We start from the raw sequence: 20,221 nt of genomic DNA, 5'->3' as shown, positions 1-20,221 counted from the left end.
ACAACTTCCTGCATCCAGCGCAGTTGCCAAAAAAGAGGCAGGCTCAGCAGCTTGTCCAGTGGTCCCCAGGCCCCAGCTGGCATGCACAGGCTGGCACTGGAGTAAGAACTCTTCCTCCCATGGAAACAGAGTATAAAGTATAATTTCTTCCTCAAGTTTCTTTTGCTTTTTCATCACTACAGAAATCAACAGCTAACTAAGCAAGACTCATCCTCTATGAGGGGGACAGACAGATCTCAACTCTTTCAGAACAATCTAGTTTGAATTTGGAGGTCCCAGCAGCCAACACAGCCATGGACCATCACCACAGGGGAGCTTTGTTGTTGGTCAGGCATGACTAAAGAATGGTATCAGAGATCATCACATCTGATTTTGTAAATCACTCTGAGGATAACTGGCTGATCAGCATATAAAAAGTACCGTGGTGTGCACACTGTGGTTTTTCAAGGTTTATTCCTCAAGTCAATGGCATTTCTGGAGAGATGAGGAGCAGAAAGTTCCACAGGGAAAGTATAGCAGTTCCAAAGAGATCTTCCTCCTCTTGTGTTCAAGAGCACCAATGCAGCCACCAGCTCAGCACCCATGGGACCTTCAGCCACACTACACAGAGGGCTGCACCCACACAAATATTCAGATATTTAGGTGCCCAATTTCCACCTGGACATTTGAACCTCAGTATATTCACTAGAGGGAAGGGGACATGAGACATTTTTTTCTTCCAAGCGCGAGGATCTGTGATCCACCTCCTCCACTGGGCACCCCTCACTGCCGGCCTTGAGATTGGCCTCTCCCACTCAGATTAGGACTCAGCCAAATCTTCCTTCTCAAACCATCATCAGCCACTTCCTTATCTGCAGTGCAGTATGTCATGATAGCTAAGCATCAACAGGGGATCAAGCTTACCTTTTAATCTGCTTCTCACCCTGGGTCTTTTCCGGGTATAGTCAAGGGATTTCGGCAATGGCTGTTTCCGAGCATTGAGGATCCAGCTTTTTTCACTCTGACCAGTGCTTGTATTTTCATTGTTGCTTTCAGAAAAAAGATGCTTCCTGTAACTGGACTAAAGACACTATTAAGAGTGAGTCCTGCTCAGTCAGCTCCCTGTGTCCACTCAGAAGCCCACCAGCCATTCCCCTTCATTCACCACCAAATTATTCCGTTTCTTCTGCCCCACAGTGCAATACCCAAAGTATTTTGAGCTGTGAAATCTATCAAAACAGCAACAGTTAACTGTCAAACAAGCAGTATAAAAACCCCTGAGAAGCAGATGCTTGCCTTTTGCCAACATGGGGCTTGCAGCATCCTCCATCCTCATCTCCCCCTCCCTTCTGTGTCCAGATAAAAGAGCTCTTATGAGGAGGAAAGCCTCCACATGCCTGAGCTGCAGCCAAGAGCACAGCCAGAAAAAGTGAACAGAGACATTCACTCGCTGCTCTGGCAGTCCTGGCGCACCCTTGGCACTGCTTTCAGTGGCAACAAGCAGACTGTTTGGAGGGTACGAGGCTCACATTCCTCCACCTCCACACTGGGTAAGACTTAAACTTCAGCCTCTTTAAGGGTGTAACCAATTCATACAGGTGGGTACACAGAGCAATCAAAGGCTCTAGGGATGAAAAAGCACAGACAACCTACCTGCCTTCGCTCAAGCTTGCTTGATTCCTCATTCCTGTTTCTTGTTTCATCATTCCTGCCAAGTAACCCATACAGACAGAGTTAAACTCACAGAAACTCCGATAGGACATCGCAGTAGTGCAGAAGGCGCACAGCCAAATAGCAGTAGTGGAGGGGCTCCTTCAGAGATCAGGAGGAGGACTAAACCATTAATGAACAGTCAGTAGTCAAGTCTTTCTTCTTTGGTTGTTTTCTGAAAGTAGCCATCCAGGAATATCTGGAAATTAGCACCTTTTAAAAGAAAAAAATAGGCTACGTGCCTAGAGGTGGCAAGTCCCTGGCAGCTTGCTGTAACTGTAGGTGGTCAAAGCAAGGCAGAGGTTTCAAGAATTCTCAAAAATTAAATCAGTAATTTAAGCATATGATCAGAGAAGTGGGATGTTGAAGAGTTAAAGTGGATAGGAGTCATTATTCTCTCTAGTAACTTTCATTTCATATTCTCAGGTACTGTTTAAATATTGGTATTGCTAACTGCCACAGATCCTGCGGCAACGAAGCAAGGAATTACAAGGTATTTCAAAAAGATGGACCCAATTTGAAATAACTATATCTTTGCAAGCACAAACTGCCCATGAATGAAACTCTTACAGGCCATACAGCAGGTGGAGGGAACATAGCACATTCATTAAAAGGTTACTAAAACTTGATAACTCATTAAACCATTTGTACATTTTTGTGTAATTATAACATGTTGGGTCCATCTTTTCAAAACACCCTGTATTTTATTGGAAATATCACATGGCCTTTTGGCTTAAATAAGGCAAAGAACTCTTCCTTCACAGAGGGAAAGGTTCATAAATGATGAGTGTCTAGTCCTGTACCTCTGCTTTTGTGAGGAGGCTTTCTGGCCAAGAATCTTTGCTTTGGCTTCAGCAACCTAAAAGAGAAGCAAGTCCCCATAAAATAATCTACAAAATTAAAATGTATCAGAACTCAGAAGAGCTAGAGAAGGAATGAAGTACAAGTACAGCATGGAAACTCAAATTTTTAGTGGGGTGGGATTTGTTGATTGAAACAGTGTCCTAAATTATAATAGACAAGCATTTGTCATCTTAAAAAGATATACATTCCCTTTTCCTTGCTTTATGAATAATGCTCATTTTAAGCAATAACATCATAAAACCCCATCGTTTTAAGCAATGACATCACCAGAAGTAGGAGGATGTAAGCACAGCAAAAAGTACTTGGACAGCCTTTGGACAGGGCTGCTAGGACGCTGGGCAAGGTATCGTGAAGTAGGGTTTTATGCTGACACCCAGTGGCAGTAGCAGGGATTGGACGGTGTCCAGTTTAGAGCAGAAATTTGAGATGTCCCATTCAGCACCCATCATCTCTGAATTACAGTAACAGCACCCGCACCGGGGAAGAGGCTGAAAGCCAAAGAGTTTGTACAATGGAGCCACCTCGATGGAAACCATCAGGAGCAAGTTTTTCAGTTTCCAGTGAAAACCCGCACTGGTCAAAATTTCAAAGCAGGTAGAGCAACTCATTTTTATTCATTTTTTTCTAACAGTCTGCAAATATAAGTCAAGCAGAATTTCTAACTAAAGTTTCGTGAGGACTGGCTTTGACTAGGGATCCCAACATGCTAAGTGTGGCTCAAAATCAATTTCGATCTCTTCTGTACAAAGTGAAGGATGCTCAGCAATCTCCTTTAAATATTCAGTAAAATGCAAACAGAGGTTGGGCTTCAATCGCAAAGATATTCCACAGCCTCACTCCAGCAACTGCTCAAATTCCTGTTGCAGTTGGGTTTATTATACAATACACACTACAAGATTCAAGAAGTGATGAGCACTCTCCCTGCTTCTAAAAAATATTTCCTTGTATAACACCTTACAGAACCACAGAAACCCCAGATCCCCAGTTGCCTGTTTTGCTATAACAGCTACTTCTGCAGGAAGAAATATCCACTACTTCAAGTTACTACTTTTCTTTAGCTGCTGAGCTGGGATCATAATGCAGGTCCTAACAGCTACTATCTCAACTTTACCTTTTCATGACTTGCAGAGTCTGAGTTTTCAAAGTCATAGATTCCCTTCCTGCAAGACAATATTTATGTGGCAGTGACATACAATCATTAAGCATCACCCTATAGAACTACACTAAGAACACAGGGGAATAACACAGTTTGTTTCTGTCCCTCCCTACTCACCACCCTCACCTCAAACTCCATTATACAGTAAACACTCAAATACTTTTATGCCTAAAAATGTTGTTTTCTCAGTTAAAAACAAACAAACCACACACATACAAAAATAAACTTGTTCTATTCCTATTTAATCTCTATTATATTATTGTCTGTCTTGGTTCTCACTCTTCCAATTGTATTTTTTTAATTTTCAGAGAAATATTCAAGACATACAAACAAGCTACCTTATCCCTGTTTATGTAGTGGACAATTTGTTCCCACATGGCCAATAATAGCATGTGGTAAGAAAAAAATCATGAATGAAAAGATGATTCCAGAAGCACTCAAGAGGGAAAAAAAGGAAACAATCAATTTAATCTCCTCTGAAAATGGAAACATTTAATGTTTGTTCTCCAATCACTTCTCTGTATGCATCTAGATTTTGTTTTCATCTCTTTCAACATTTAATAATTTTAAATGTTAATTACTGTGCCTCTATTTCTTTCTCCAAATTGTAGCTATTTAAAAAATTCTACAATTATTGCTAAATATACATTACAGCCTCCCCTTCTTACTAGTCAAAGAATAGGAAGACTGAAGAACTGAGCTCTTCTCGTTAAAGCTTCCTGAAGTAAAGAAATGCTCCTTTTCACGTGAGACACTAGAGGGAGCAGAACGACTGAATTAAGACCGTCTGCATCTCAAACTTCAAAAGCTCTACTCCTGTTTTACCACCAGTATTTGCTGCATCAAGTCATTTGATCTTAAAACCCAAAACCTGTAGTGATTAAGTTTTGCATCATTTTTTCCTATTCTTATCTACAAGCAATAAAGAGAAAAAAAAAAGTTATCCAAACATTTGGGGTTTTTTTAGGCTAAGAGTCAGTAGACTGAAGCAGGACACCCAAAGCAGGCCTGAAACAGCCAGAACTGCAGCAGGAACCCTGGCATACAGGTCATTTACTCTCCTGCCCAGCAGCAGACACTGACTTGCCCACAACACTTGGCAGAGAACACAAGAGGAAGGCACAACAAGACAGACTTGCAGTGCCACAGGCTGCATATGGCCCACAAAACCCTCGAGTGCTTCTGTCTACAGTGTCACTGGCTTCAAACACGAGCAGGCGGATGCATAAGGGTAAGGGAGTTGGACAAACTCAGAAAAAGCCCCTCCTGAAACTCTAGAGCATGAGGCTCTGAAAAACTGGGACAATATCAGAAAAAGCTTAGGTATTTATGAATGAAGCTGCCACTCATCACTTAACTCACTGGAGGATGAGAGGATTATAGTTGGGTAAGGAAAAATGGAAAAGCCAATGTGACAATAACACAGAGGTGAGGGCATTTTGACAGACTAGAGTTAGTTTCTGAAGTCTTTATTGCTTTGGGGACCCAAAGGTTCCCAGTGAGACAAGTTACGACCCTTCATAGCCTCCTGCTTGTTTTGCTGTCTGTTCTATTTGGACAGCCCACACTGTGGGCACTACCCTCCCCCAATTAGTGCTAGAAATGGTCTAAAACCACCTGGTACATCAGACCCTGCATGGGCACAGGGCTTGTGTGTCATACCCGCCTTCAGTCTTCTGCTTGGCCAGACTTGTTCTTCTCTTTCTTGTTACCCGGGTAGCACCCTTCTGAAGAGAAGAGAGTTGCAGGATCTAAAAACCATGATACATCAAGTCAAGTCATGTTCTTATCCTAGATGCTGCTAAAAGCAGAAACAAGGAGTGCCAGGAAACTTTATTTCTCCTGTCACAACAACCATCCAGCTGCAACTGTTTCCTTCCAGATCCAAGTAGGAAAGTCCTAGGCCTGAAACTGGGTAGCCAGAAGGGGTGAGGATACAGAAGGAAGTAGTTCAAAAGCTTTGAGTTCACTGTGCAGTGAGCAAGTGTCACAAAACCCTTGAACTGTCAGTTAAAAACTAATTTAACAACAACAACAAAAAATCTATTTAAACCTAGTACCTGGAAATGTAAACCTGGACATATCAATAGAAATTTCCAAGGGTTCAAGTTGCATAAGAAATGTAACTACAGATGGGTCTCTGTTACTTGCTAGTTCATCCAGGTTGGAAGCACCTATGCCAGGAGTACAGGGAGAGATCTAATGTGAGAGGATCATTAGAGTTCAGATGCAAAGCTGTATAAGTCTGTCTGTAGACTTCCAAGATTTGTTTCCCTTCAGGAAACAAACCACTGCTCCACTGCACTTGCAGACGGTGCATAAGCCTTGTGACACGCAAGTTTGTCCCACGCAGGGCCAGGCTGGTTGCCCACAGACCATGCTCCTGGACCCAAGCACAGCACACTGCTTCCAGGGGGTATATATGCTGAACCAATTCAGCTGAGCTTGAATTACTTGGTTGGGCCACATTAGAACAAGGTTGGCAGCTGTTGCCTCTGCAGCTCACTCCTGGTGCTAAATGGCACCATGCTACCATGGGCTAAGGACACCACTCAAGGGTGGGAGTGGGTCAACACATCCTAGTTTTCTTCTGCAACTCCACCAGAGTATCTCTTCCCTGTCCCATGTCTTTTCACTCAGGTGAGCCCCAAGGCAAACATACCTTTGGCGTTGATTCCTCCATGGGTTGTTCTTCTAGTGGCTTCTCACTGGGGACAAGACGGCACATGAGGGGAATGCAGTGCTGAGGGGCTGTTCATTTAAAGCCCAAATAATCAGTTTGTGAAGTACTAAGAAGAAAAAAACCAAACACTTGCACCAATTACCATCAAACCCATGGTTTAAAAAGCTTGTAAGGATGAAAGCTAACTAGTAGCTCTACAGAAGTCCAACTCATTAATTTTAAGAAATGTTGTGCTGCAAAGCTTGGGAAAAAAAGGTATTACTAATTCCAATATGAACTCAAATTCACATGATCTTTCACAAAAGTCATGGTCCTCATTATGAGTAGCTACATATCTGGTGAGCTCCAGCTACAGAGCTGAAGTTAAAATCTTTGCCATACAGCTGTATATTCATCTTATATTTCGATTAAATCAATGATGAGGAAGAAAAGTCATGTCAGTGTAGCAGTGAAGCCAGTAACCAAACATCACTGTTTTTCAACTCCAAAGTGCTGTAACTCTGAGCAACCAGCCTTGCTAGCCAAGGTGGCAAAACAGAATCTTTTTTTCAGTTTAATAATTGATGGAATTAAACCTCAAAAACACATGCATTAAAACCCCAGGGGAGGGAAAACATGACAAAAAGAACACCTTGCAACTTTTTGTCTGCAAGACACTCACCTAGGCTTAGCTTTCATCCTTGGAGATGGAGTTTTGGACTTTTTTGCTGAAGGAGGCAAGGAAACTACAGCTTCACCCTCTGCAGCTACTATGAAACGCTTTATCTGGTTTTGCTGTAAGGCCTACAAAAGCAGAGCCTTCACCATGTCACTTGAGTGACAATTAACTGGTTCAGACTTAAGGAACTGAAGGGATCCATGCCTGACCTGAGCCTTGATTAGTATCTTCCACATCAGTCTGCTGGCTCAGTGTAACACCAGAGTTAACCATTTTCTGCTCAGAAACATGAAACCATGAACAGAACATGCATATGACTAATAAAGTAGTAGGGTTCTTTTAAAAACAGAGGCTTTCAGTGCTAGCCTATGGCAACAGCTGGATGATGAGTTCATCATTAGCCACACAAAGACATTTTAGGTTACCTGTAAATGATAGTATGACCTTCTTACTACGAGCATCCCACTATCCCTTTTTAAGAGAGACTAAGATTTTTCTCAGTTCAATTTTTCCAAAATCAAAGCTCTGTAGGAAAGCATGCATGCTGACTTCCCACTGATATAAGGCAAAGTTTGAAAACATTATCAGATCTGAGTACAAATTTGATTTCTTTGAAAACAGGTTTTAACCACACATATAAAAAAAGCAGACTAGAGGAGGGGGGGAAAGGGGCACAACAGCTGTTTCACCATACACCAAACACTTACTGCTACAGTGCCTGTTAAATGCTGGCTCTGCTGAGAGGCTTTGTCTGATAGAGTCTCTGTGTTTTCAGAGTTTGAAGGATCTTTCACCCGCTGTGGATCCGTTGACTCTGGTATCACTGCAGAAGAGCAATGGGGTGAGAATGTCATTGCAGTAACTGAACACACACACACACCCCGCCTTTCCATTCTTACACACTTGCATAAAAGCATAACAGTATAACTTATTATAATAGGTGCAACCATCTCATGTTTAATAGAACAAAAATATCAAACATCTCCAACTTACCCAGTGCAGAACTGCAATTCTAAATAAACCAGCATCTTGAGCCTACCCCTTTCTAAGCCGCTCATACTACAAGAAGATGTATAAGTTTATCATCTTCTTACTACCTTGATTCTTAGCTCTGAAGACATGAAACAACCCTTTGTTTCCAGCTAAAGCAACAGAGCAGGGGGACCTTCCGCCACTTCTGTTTCCCTACACTGAATCCCTACCAGCCACTGAAAAAGCTGTTTCACTACAGATGAACTACCTTCTGCCCTTCATACTCCTTGTGATTGCTCCATGTAGTAGTGCCCATCTTGTACTTCTGTGTATGCTTAATGGCTGACACTGATGAATGGGCTTCTCCCTCACCTGCACCTCCAGAATCTAGAGGACTTCCATTTTAGCTCCTTTTGGGCTGTAACTGGGAGGAAACGGGAAGGGCTACCAAAGAAGTTACTGTCTCAAACATCTAGAGCTGAAAGTAGCCCTTTTGGGTATTCACCTAGAGCAATATGAAACATGCAGTAACTAAGAGGAAAGTAAAAATTTGCTTTTAACACAGGCCCAGAAAGAATGCTACCTAACCTAAGGACTTCAAACCTGTGATTCATTTGCTGAGGTGGTGGGTGGTAAGAGTAGAAAGAGAGCTGTGAGTCCATTGTCTTAGAAGACCTGGAAATATCTGCTAAGCAAGTTACACTAAGCAATAATCCCTACAAAAAATAATAGCTTTAAAAACAGAAGTAGAGCAAATTTTGCAGCAAGGACGTATCCTAGCCTTCAAAGATATAAGATCACTATACAAAAAAAAAAAGCCACCTCCCAAATCATTTGATACTGAAATTGAACTGAGGAAATATTTCCTGTTTAAGACCAATTTTGATCATGCATGCCTCTTACTTTTGTTCTGAACACAACTTTTCCTCAAAATGTGGGTCACAGCCTTGGTTGGGAGAACTTCAAAGCAGGGTAGAAGGAAAGGAAGGAGCTACTTTCTCTTCCCCTGGGGTAGATGCTGGACTTGGACTTTCCTTTGTGTCACATACCCAAGTATGACACCTGTACTTCAGGGTCTGTGTTCCCTTGACATCTATAGTATTTGGAACAAAATTAAACCCAGCACAATGATCCCAGAAGGAGATGTCTTGCAGGAGATGTTCACTGGCAGCATGGGAAATGACACCATTTGATCATGGAAAATTCAATGTGCCCAACTCAAAAAAATACAGAGCATTAGCTGTAGCCCAGTGAGAAGAAGGAAATAATGGCTACTTCAGGTCCAGCTGAGAACCTTTTCTACCATAAGGCACACAGCTACATTTGTAGTTGGAGTGCACACAGACAGCCCTGTAGCACCAGGTATTTATGGCAGCACCCATGACACCCCTGCACAAGATAGCAGGTCCCCTCCTGCAGAGAGCTGCTCCTCATCTATCCCTACAAGCAGGAACTGCAGGGGAGCATTGCTGCTTCCCCAGCTGCACTTGTACAACAGCCACCATTATCTGCAGGGCATCATCCGCTCTGTGTGGGGTAATGGGACCAGACCATTCCCCATCACAGAGAATCATGTAGGTTGGAAGAGACCATCAAGATCATTGAGTCCAACCATTAACCTTACTTTGGCACTAAACCACATCCCTAAGATCCTCATCTATATGTCTTTCAAACACCTCCAGGGATGGTGGCTCAACCACTTCCCTGGGCAGCCTGTTTCAATGTCTGACAACCCTTTCCATGAAGAATTTTTTCCTAATACCCAATCTAAATCTACCCAGCACAACTTGAGGCCATTTCCTATCGTCCTATCAATTGCTGCTTGAGAGAAGAGCATATTATGTTGTCAGAAAGAAAGTCACCTCCCTGCAGGAAACCTTGGTAGAGGGTACACCACCACACACGCGCTGCGCAGAGGAGAGTGAGCACATTAAGTGCCAAGGTGGAAGCCGTGGTCCATCAGAGGACCTATGCATTCACAGATACAGATGCCACTGTCCCCTCCTGCGGGGAGTCTCCTCCACAGGCACCTGCACAGCACAGCCAGACCAGGAACCATGCATGATGATTTTAAAATGGAATAATTTAAATTTCATAAAATAAAATAATAATTACAAAAACCCACCTGCTTCATTCTGATTGGCTTGCTTCCCAGCACGGATGGACTCCTCTTCAGACACATTTATCTGTTGGTGTGAATTAATCTTACATGAAAGTGACCTTAAAAAACCTTATCCAGTAAAGCCAGGTACTTAATAATAAAACTAACAGTTGTTAATCACCAGCAACAAATCACTAACAAATCATCGGATGCTAGTTGAGTTGATCATTTGGAAATGTCTCAACTCCTACAAGGATAAATGACAGACACTACACTATGGCTATTTACTGTTATGTAAGGTTTTCTGCAAACCGTATCAGCAGTATTAAAAAAATTAACCATATTAACATTTATTTACAAAAAAACCCACAAAGAAACAAAACAAAACAAACAAAAACCCTAAACTAAACACCACACACATCCCCATGTCTTTATATTAGCTTATAAAAACCTCAAAGTTTTAAAAATACTCTACTTTTAATCTAGAAGTACTATCTACAAACTCAATCTAAGATTTGTGTCTTGCAGCATCCCTTTTCTTTTGCCCACATTCTCATGTCACAATTAGCTCATCCTGCACAATGTAACACTTTGAGCTAGCGTAAGAGCCTGTTTATACTCCAAGTTACGCAGTTACATACCATAGGCTTTATTCCCTACTTCACAGACCCAGCAAAACCACATCACACTGAATTTATTAACAAACCAGTTTAACTTCCCAGCTTCTAAACCATAAATCGGAGTCCCTTGAAACTTATTTCCTCAAGTCTCTAATCTCTCTTTCAGGCCAAAGCTAAGAACACCTATACAGAGAGTCACAAATCCTCAAGGGGAAGACAGATGCATAATAAACAGACACTTAACAAACAAAACACACACCACTGAATGTTTTTGCTAAGTGTATATTAAGTACAATATAGTTTAGGGAAAAAACAAACAAACACACACACACAAAAAATGAAAACAAAAAAAAACCACTCCAACAGAAACAAACCAACAATAAAAACAACCTTATACTAAGAGCTTACCATCATCTTTTCATCTCCCAGGACTTTTTTAAGTATATTTAAGATTTCAAACTCAGCACTAAAAGTTATTTTGATTTTTGTTGCTTCTGTTTTGTTAAAAGCAGCAGGAATTTTCATATAAATTTTAACAATCTTTTCTCCATCATCTTCTGCATTTAAAAAAAAAAAAAAAAAAAAGAAAAAAGAAAAAAACTGTTTTAGAGAAAGACATTTAGTCTGTCACTCCCAAAACACTGAAATAAGTGTTGGGTTGGTTTTTTTTTAAAGTCTCTTTTGCATCTTGCCCATGCATTTCCAACTACTCTGTTCACTCATTTCTTTCTCATTGGGCCTAGATGATTATGCTGTTTCCTGGCACATTTATAAATGACCCCTCAACATGTCCTGCTTGGGCAGGAAGGGAAGGTTATTGTGCTAAACGGGCCCACAGACAGTCAAACAAGCAGAGCTGGTGCAAGGTGACCAAAGTGCACAAAAGGGGAGACACGAGAATTCTCTGCAGCGACAGTGAGATTTTTAGGTTGACTCCATGTGTCTTGTGGACCCACAGTCAAACAAAGGATAACGCTGGTTGGAAAGCCTTACCCTTCAGGCTGTAACTGCTGACCGCATCTTTCGACAGCCGCACAGAGTCCCAAAGAGCACCCTTTAAAAACCAAAGTCACCACATCAAAAAGGGCTGAGCGAGTCTCTGCAGCATTAGATATCTAACCCAAGGCCACCTGGGCTTTGCTCTTACCTCATTACTGTCCACATAGAAAGTCACGCTCTGACTGCCCATGTTGAAGTCAATCCAGAACTCCTCCAGCTTCTCATCTGATGGCTTCTTCACCTGGGGAAGCACAAGAACGGTGCTGCCATTCACAGAACAAAAACCAAACAAACAAGCAAAAACCAACACATCAACAAAAAAGCAAAAACACAAACCATCACGAACACAAAAACACACAACCGCTGTCTCATTCTGAGTTTTCCTTAACAAGATGAAATTGGAAAAAGCTTACCCTACATATGTGTTTACACATATGCATACCTTACAGAAATAGAGTTGGGATCAAGCTGTGAGTTCCCAGCCTACCACTTACCCAACCATACCCACAAAGCCAGACATGCCTCTATGCCAGCCAAGAGAAAGGTGATACACAAATGCTCGCATGTTGTGGCAGGGAAGAGCCTGTGGAAGTTTTCTTTGTTTCTGAGCACTTGAAACAAGCAGAAGGAGTGGAACCAGCTTCCATCAACTTGGTTTTGACTCAATACAACTGCCAGGAGCAGTCCGACAACTATGTTTGCTTAAAGACCCATCATACAAACTGTAGGATCTGTAACTGTGACTATGACCTCTCCTGCACAGGCATCAGGCTAATCTTGTTTTCTCATAGTCTGGGAGCAGCTCTGCTGGAGGAATCAGAGTTGTCCTGTCCTCCTGTTTCCTTTGAGAGATCTCTCTTCTGTCATCAACAGGAAGAGAAGCTTTTCCTCTATCATTTGGCTGATACAAAAGCAAAGTCAGCAGCAGTAAGTTGGGAACTATGTGACACACAAGCAAAATTTCCAACTAGAATAAGTTGCACTCTACACCCTAGAAAATTAAGCTCTTTAATGAAAAACAATGGGTGAAAAAAAAAATATCTATATATATATACCACAGAAAAATCACATTTTAACAGCAGTAACACTGTGGGGAAGGTGTCACAGTATTAAGACTATTACCTCTTTCATGTCAGCAAAAGCAGATCTACAAGGAAATGAATAGACTCTGGAAGAAAAGCAGACTTCACATGATATATTCAACATTGGAGTCTGACTTTATGAAAGATAAAATCATTAAGATTCATTACTAATCTTATTGTTCAAAAAAGAATTAATAAATTCCTATAAGTAAATTAAGCTTGGAGAAGCTTAGAGAATATAGTATTTTAGTAGTGATGCATTGTATTCCTTGATTTCACTTTCAAAAGAACCACCATTAAAACGAATAAAATATTTCTTAATAACTTAATTATTCACATGTGATGTAACTTTTTAAAATATAACCCAAGTCAGTTTATAATCCTAATTTTTCCCCCTTCCAGTACTGATTGCACCAGTTTAGTCTGTTGGTTCACAGCTTACCTTCTGTCATCCCCAAGCCTTTCATTTAGCTGGTTAAGAAATTTTCTGCAGTCCTTCAAGACAAATGATACCTTATTAAAAAAATCAGGCTAAATTTCCTTTGCAAAGAGTTGTTCTATTGGGCTACTCCAGTTAAAAGCTTTTGACTTGTCAGTGTGATGCCAAAAGCCACAGGGTGGGGGGGAAGAAACCAGTGAAGCTGCTACAAATGTTTCAACCCAAGTTACGACCAGCAAGCCTCCAAACATAAACCACAAACATGAACTTATTAATGTTTTAGAAGTGAAACAACTTGGAAATTAGAGCTATTTTAATGATACGCTATTTTTAAATTTACCAGATTAAGAAAAAAAAACAAACCCACCAACCTGCCCCCCTCCTCCCAAAAAAAAACCCAAACAAAAAATAACCACAACACACCACACACAAAAAAACCTACCCACAACTAGCTAAATAACTTCAGGTATTTACACAATCAGTAGAAACTAATTTTTTTGTAAGGAGTAGGAACTTCTTACAAGGACATTCTGACTGAACTCAACCAAAACTTGCCCCTATACAGACTTGTCAAGTATATTGTTTTCAAAATAAGGACCCTCACCGTCTCAAATTCTCTATCCTTGATCTCTTTGAAAGCTTCAGCAAGATAGTTATCTTCAAACCAGTGGTGAACAAGGTCATCCCTCCATTTTTTTGTCATTAACCTACAAAGTGCTTCTGAAAGGGCAACCTGAAGGTCATAATCTATGTGGTAAACATAAGCACAGGATAAATATCCACCCCCAGCATAACGGACTGTTATAGCCCTGCTACTCTTGCACAAATACACTACAGAGCCATATCCATCAGGTAGCACCAGCTTCACCTAGGTCAACAGCAGAAGGTAACGGCCAAGCGTTAGCTCCAGCCACCCTCAGCTACCCCCGGCACAGTGAGGTCGAAGTGGGGAGCACTCTTAACCATGGTACACATGCATGTGTCAGGAGATGTTCCTGGGGACAAGGGAGAGGATGAGAGCAAAGCCTTATCGCCAGCTCACTAGGATTAAGTTATCCTTCATGCACCATGGCAATGCCCTAGAAAGTGTTATTGCTAGGAGAAAATGAAAAAGATTTTGCTCAAAAAGCTATAAATCTCACAACCAAAGTTTGTCCACATCGTGGCAAAGTAGTTAACATTTATTTTTTAAAGACTAACAGCTAGTGTACTTCGAAAACACATACATAAAGCTGATCTAATTACCTTTACTATACACATCAGTTTAGCTTTTCTTATTAGTTAATACAAATTATGAATACTAACAAGAAAGAACTAATGCATTGTTGCATCTAGCAATTTTTGATTAATATTTTCTTGAAGTACCATCTGATTTTCCTCTCCCAGAAATAAACTCCTGACAAGGAAATAATTTAGATTCATCTAAAATAAGCAGAGGAAACAATGCCAGAGAACCCCAGCTTCATAAGAATAACCACTAAATATTTCTTACCACCAACCTCCAGTATAGTTTTTGCAAGGTCTTTCCTGAAAAAACATAATGCAATGAATTACAGTAGAAATAACTTAAACTCTCTTTGCAGGTAAGATGGCATTTAGCTATGGGAGTTGGAGGGGAAAATCACTTACGTGAGTGAGCACATCTCTTCAGACAGAGGGAATTTCTTTCTCTCCTCCCGTGAGACACTGTCAAGTATAGAGTTGAGAGTCCTCAAAGCCTTTCTCCCCACACAGAAGGGGCAGAACAAGAAGGGAAAGGATTTAGTAATGTTTTTCACATCTTTAATCTAATTACACACACTTGTGTGCACAAGCATCTGTACTTTCTTCTCCTAGTAGGAGTCTTACCTCCTGCCGCAGAGAGCAGCAAATACCTGCTTCTGTCACTAGATTCCCTAGTTCAGGTAAAAATAAATTCACCAGTTCTTTCTTCCCTAGAAAAAAATTGTTTGAAAGGTTACACCTGGTAATGAGCTGGTCTCTGTGTAAAAGACAGGTGAAGCGACTCCAATTTGTGGTGTTGAAGGAGTAAAAATATCCCAGCTGGTGATTCATTTTAAAACACAGCTTCCAACCATCCCCTTCCCAACAAAGGGAACTGCTAACTCCTCTGTAAAAAAAAAAGGCTTCAACTATTTTAACTGCTGACCTGGCTAGCTATTTCAATAGGAACAGAAAGGAGAAGGTAGGTGCTAACCACAACACATAAATCTGTAATATACAGCTTTTGACAGAACCGACAGAGCAAACCACTAGCATATTAACCTGCAATTGCTTGTGCTCACTCTGCTCTCACTAGAATAAGCTACAAGGACAAACAAGCTCCAGTCACCCAGCCCACAGCCGTAATCCTTTTTTACATGACTTGTGAGCCTGGATGTCTGACCACACAGATATTTGTTCCTTTCAAGCACCTGCTCCCCTGCCCTAATGGAAACGCTGCTGCAGCCACAGTCAAAATCTTGCCACTGAAATGGAAGATGGACAAACATCCCTTTGCCTAGTCAGAAGGGCTGAAGAAGTTACTATGCTGCTCTGCATAGGCGGTTGCCTTCAGCAAGGGAATCACATCTGAAACTGCTAGCAATAGATGTGTAAGAGCAGACTGTCTGGCTTCACATTCCTTTCAGAAGCACCACGTACTCCGACCAAGTGAAATACTTGATGTTGACAATTTAAACAAGATATCACAGCTAGATTATTATCTTTGTTCAGCGTACTCAAAACTAGCAAGCAAAGAGAAAGAGTAAAAGGGTCTGTGCTCTGAAGTGTTAGTGAGCATTAACTGAACAGAAATTAGCAGGAAGATTTAAAGAAAACTTCAAAGAGAGGAGAAGGCAGGCAATGAAGGGGAGAAGAGAAAGCATTTCTGTTCAAGCAGAAGAAATGTGCTGCTGAAACTAAAATTCAGGAGATTGAGGAACAGAAGAAAAAAAAAAAAATACTGACCTTCATTGCTGCACTTGCAAATCACCTGATGGAAAAAGTAAAGGAAGCCTTCGTTAACACATCACAACCCAAGAACAGCAGTAGTCAAAATACTGAGGTGTTTATGCCCCCACTGTCACACCTTTCAGGGGCTAAAATAGCATTAAAAAAAATATATATATATATCATTGTACCCACATCAGAAAAAGCAGTGCCACCTGATACAAGTATGTCATGTATGGTCACCCCAATCACACAGGTTGGCATTATGCAGAAAAGGTAAAGGGAGGGAAGCACCCACTCCCCCTGGGGATTTCAGCAGTGCTCAAGAGTGCAGTGCCCTCAGGTTCCCAGGAAAACCCACATTGTGGCATTGCTTTGTTACTTTCATTACATATATGGGCCTATGCAAAAATACATTTTATGTTTACATGCTGCAGTACTAGATATCGTAACACATGGTATCTGGAGAGTGTTTAAGAAAAACATTAAAAAAAAAAAACCCACACAAAACAAAACCACACAAATAAAACAACACTTCAATTCTCCACAGTGGAGGGAAGGAAGAAATGGGCCAGGAAGACAAAGAAATCAAATCTTGACAAATAAACACTCCATAGATAATTTCATATAATTTTAATGCGGTTAGTAGGGCAAGAAGAAAATTTGATTTTGCTCACATATCTTTAATCAAGTATCTTAAAAAAAAAAAAGATAAATTCTGATGCACAAAGTTTCAGCTTGAGGAAAGCAGCTAAAAGCATTTTTCCTACTGAAAATTTACATTGCTAGGCTTCCAATACCTTTAAAGTTATGAATATTTAAAATCAAAATCTGAATTCAAATTGTGAGCAGCTCAGATTATTCCTTAAAAGTAAAACAGCTGTTTCAATCATCACATGAACAAATTGCCAGGACCACCTTGGCAAAACCATTTGCACATCAGGTGCAACTCAGTGGTGGCAGTAACTTCTGTTTTTCAACAAAGGCTTCAGCACAAAAGCTTTTGTTTACAAAATGCATCAGAACTCCTTGTACATTTTCCTACAAAAACAAACACTCTGCTTCATGTTAGAAAACACTGCAGCCCCATGGCAGCTTCTCACAGGTGCATCCAATCTCAGCCTAATGCCAGCCTGGAGAAGGCTCCTGGGCACTGCCCATCCCCACCACCTGAGCTGCAGCCCAGGCTCAGTTCTAGAGCACAAGGTCTGTGTAACTATTAATTTTTTAACAGAAAACTGTTTGTTAATAATGGCTTTCTTATCCAATAAAGGCAACCTTTCTGCCCTCTTAATGTACATACATACCAATGCAGAGTCAAAGAAGTCTTCAAGAAGTGACATCAAAAATTTATTATTTTCTGGGTCAATGATGGTCACAAATGCTCTTGCTCTTTCAAACCAAGATACCAAGTAAAAGTTAAAAGAATCAGTTAAAATCTGGGAAGAAGAGTTAATAATTCTTAAACTAGATATATCACGAGAAAACCTTATGCACATAAACCAAGGGGGTGGGGGAGCTGTCCTTGAACTTCAGATTCATGTACTATGTCAAAAGTTACATTGCTTTAAGGATTTCAGACTTTGCTAGGAGGACATGAAGAGTTCCACCCTCATACCCATTCAATAGGACTTATCCCAGGCCTCCTTACATCCTCCTTTCTCATTTCAAAGCACCTACTCCTGGTGCTCAGGACCTCCTTGACACAATACCCAGTGCTAGTGGCATCATAACTCCTGTGGAAGTTTCTAGAGGACATCAATATATTTTAAAAATTCATCAAGCTTTTTCAAAGTCATTATTTAAATACTTCATGTTATTAAACATATTTCACAGCATTATACACCTATGACTAACTGAAATTCTACGCTTCACTGGAAGTATAGAGCTGAAACTGGTGAAACTTCATTAATAATCTCTCCATATAGGAACTTTTAGCAATTATATCCCTGAAAAGCACAACTACAAGGCAGGATTACACCACTTCAGACTGAGGACTCCTTGGCACAACTCTGCTAACAGAGAACAAGCATTAATTGTTTCCTCCTAGCTCTGCTAGATCCAAGTATTACTCATCTTCAGCACAGGAGCACTTCTGCTACTATAAAGATTACCGGCTGAAATCAGTATTCTGATATTGTGCCAGAAAATAAAATGCAATTACAACTTAAACTCATCTGGTTTACCATATATCTGAAAAAGGATCTTCATAAACAGTATGTTCGTTTTAAAAATTATAAACTGACAAACAGCTCATCAGTCCTATTACTAAAATTGTATTTTGCTGGAGCACTTATAATGAATTTACAAATTTTGTATCATTTCACAAATGGAACTTGTCAAAACCCTCTCTCTCCTTCCACTTTCAGCTTAAAAAAACCCTAAACCCATGCTAATAAGTGAAGCCATGATGGTAACTGCTGTACTGAAAGTAATGCAATGAAAGTAAACCTTTTTTTTTTTTCCCCCCTCACTCAGCTCATCCGATATGTTAAAAAAAAATTTCATTTCTGCATGGCCAACAAGCCATCCTCTAGTTCTCACTTCCTCAGAATTCTTTTCCTGATGCAAGCAACCTTAAATTACGTTAGTAACTTGTATGCAGTATTATACTCATCTTTTCTACCAGTCCTTGCTCAACAAATAAGCTTGTGCCTTCTTGAAGATCACTTTTAAAGTAGAGCTGAATACATTTCAGCAGCAGAGAAACATTCTGGAATTCATTCTTGTCCAGCTCCTACAGGAACACAGAGCACTGTGCTTCAATAGTCTGATACTCACAAAGCTGGGCATTAAGATGGTTAAGATTATTTATGGTACTCACCTTTCTCAGTGCTTTGTCCAGATGGCTGAAGAGAGATTCACTGTATTTCTGGGGAGGCTCTATTTCTCTCTCTTGAAGCAGTTCACTTATTTTCTGAAATCCCTTCCCCTTAAAAGCATCAGTGAGCAGGGATTCAAGCTGCAGAGGGAGGGGAAGCAAACAATTAATGAGTAAAATAAGTGAGCATTGGAATTGTTGTAGCACTAATAATAAGAAAATATTTGCAACTCTATTTTAAAAGTTATAAGCTTTTTGTTTGTTTTCACTCTGTTTCTCTGCTTTCATTTTACTGTTACATCTGAAGGTGAAACATCAGTGTTAATCTCCAAAAGAGACAGAACTTTTAAAACTGAGTAATCTTAAAAGATACCAAGTAAGGAAATATGCAACTCACTTTAGTGCACTCGGTCTGTTATTCTTACCATGTCCCACAGCTATCACAATCATTTCTTCCTGCTTACTAAGGAAAAGATTAAGCAGTCTGCTGCACTTCCCACATTACGTTAAATTACTAAAAACTCTCTCTAGATCATCCTTTATCCACTTAAAAATATACCTTTAAATACATATATAACTATCTGTAAAATAAAGCTAAGGACACATTTAAAATATATTTACATAGTCTTCTGCTCTGGCTGTCATGTTCCCATTCACTTCTCTATTCCATTCTTCACTTTTTTCTTCCTTTAAAAAAAAAAAAAGAAAAGAAAAAAGAAAAAAAAAGAAAGAAAGAAAGAAAGAAAGAAAGAAAGAAAGAAAGAAAGAAAGAAAGAAAGAAAGAAAGAAAGAAAGAAAGAAAGAAAGAAAGAAAGAAAGAAAGAAAGAAAGAAAGAAAGAAAGAAAGAAAAATACAGGAGAAAGGAGAAGGAAAAACAAAACACGTGAGGTTTTTTGCCCCAAATCTAAAGACCGTTTACTCACCCTATCTTTCCCAAAAGGCTGTTTTTCTTTATTTATTTCCTATGAAAAGTTTAAGAATCCACACACGCTTCCAAACGTGAGGTTTACTAAAGCCGCGACCACGAGAAGCTGTAGCAGAGCCCCGGGAAGAGGGAGAACCACGCTGTGTGTCTGTCCACCCATCCTCCCCTCCATCCATCCCCCGTCTCGGCTGCCGGTTCCCCGCCGCAGGGAGCAGCGCTTACTTGGGCCATGGCACGGGCGCGACGAGGGAGAGGGAACTCCAGCTCCGTGGTTACCCGG

General features: G+C 40.5%; 1 protein-coding gene across 1 annotated transcript in view; it reads right to left on the bottom strand.

The window, feature by feature from the left end:
• The window catches only part of SYCP2L (synaptonemal complex protein 2 like), a gene marked incomplete at both ends in the record, with an annotated part of 31,384 nt that overhangs the window by 9,912 nt on the left and 1,251 nt on the right, over positions 1 to 20,221 (bottom strand). The window contains 23 exons of the mRNA XM_080364165.1: positions 904 to 1,060; positions 1,633 to 1,687; positions 2,493 to 2,548; positions 3,665 to 3,713; positions 5,372 to 5,436; positions 6,372 to 6,417; positions 7,054 to 7,175; positions 7,758 to 7,873; positions 8,090 to 8,109; positions 11,141 to 11,300; positions 11,737 to 11,797; positions 11,891 to 11,983; positions 12,865 to 12,910; positions 13,267 to 13,319; positions 13,868 to 14,010; positions 14,756 to 14,790; positions 14,893 to 14,981; positions 15,112 to 15,197; positions 16,213 to 16,237; positions 17,502 to 17,633; positions 18,821 to 18,931; positions 19,019 to 19,156; positions 19,637 to 19,702. Coding sequence (XP_080220291.1) covers positions 904 to 1,060; positions 1,633 to 1,687; positions 2,493 to 2,548; positions 3,665 to 3,713; positions 5,372 to 5,436; positions 6,372 to 6,417; positions 7,054 to 7,175; positions 7,758 to 7,873; positions 8,090 to 8,109; positions 11,141 to 11,300; positions 11,737 to 11,797; positions 11,891 to 11,983; positions 12,865 to 12,910; positions 13,267 to 13,319; positions 13,868 to 14,010; positions 14,756 to 14,790; positions 14,893 to 14,981; positions 15,112 to 15,197; positions 16,213 to 16,237; positions 17,502 to 17,633; positions 18,821 to 18,931; positions 19,019 to 19,156; positions 19,637 to 19,702 — 1,924 coding nt within the window. The remainder of the gene's footprint in view (positions 1 to 903; positions 1,061 to 1,632; positions 1,688 to 2,492; positions 2,549 to 3,664; positions 3,714 to 5,371; positions 5,437 to 6,371; positions 6,418 to 7,053; positions 7,176 to 7,757; positions 7,874 to 8,089; positions 8,110 to 11,140; positions 11,301 to 11,736; positions 11,798 to 11,890; positions 11,984 to 12,864; positions 12,911 to 13,266; positions 13,320 to 13,867; positions 14,011 to 14,755; positions 14,791 to 14,892; positions 14,982 to 15,111; positions 15,198 to 16,212; positions 16,238 to 17,501; positions 17,634 to 18,820; positions 18,932 to 19,018; positions 19,157 to 19,636; positions 19,703 to 20,221) is intronic.

The sequence above is a fragment of the Nesoenas mayeri genome (assembly GCF_963082525.1).
Source record: "Nesoenas mayeri genome assembly, chromosome: 2".
Lineage (NCBI taxonomy): Eukaryota > Metazoa > Chordata > Aves > Columbiformes > Columbidae > Nesoenas > Nesoenas mayeri.
The sequence above is the reverse complement of the archived record's forward strand: the minus strand, read 5'-3'. Positions and strand labels throughout refer to the sequence as shown.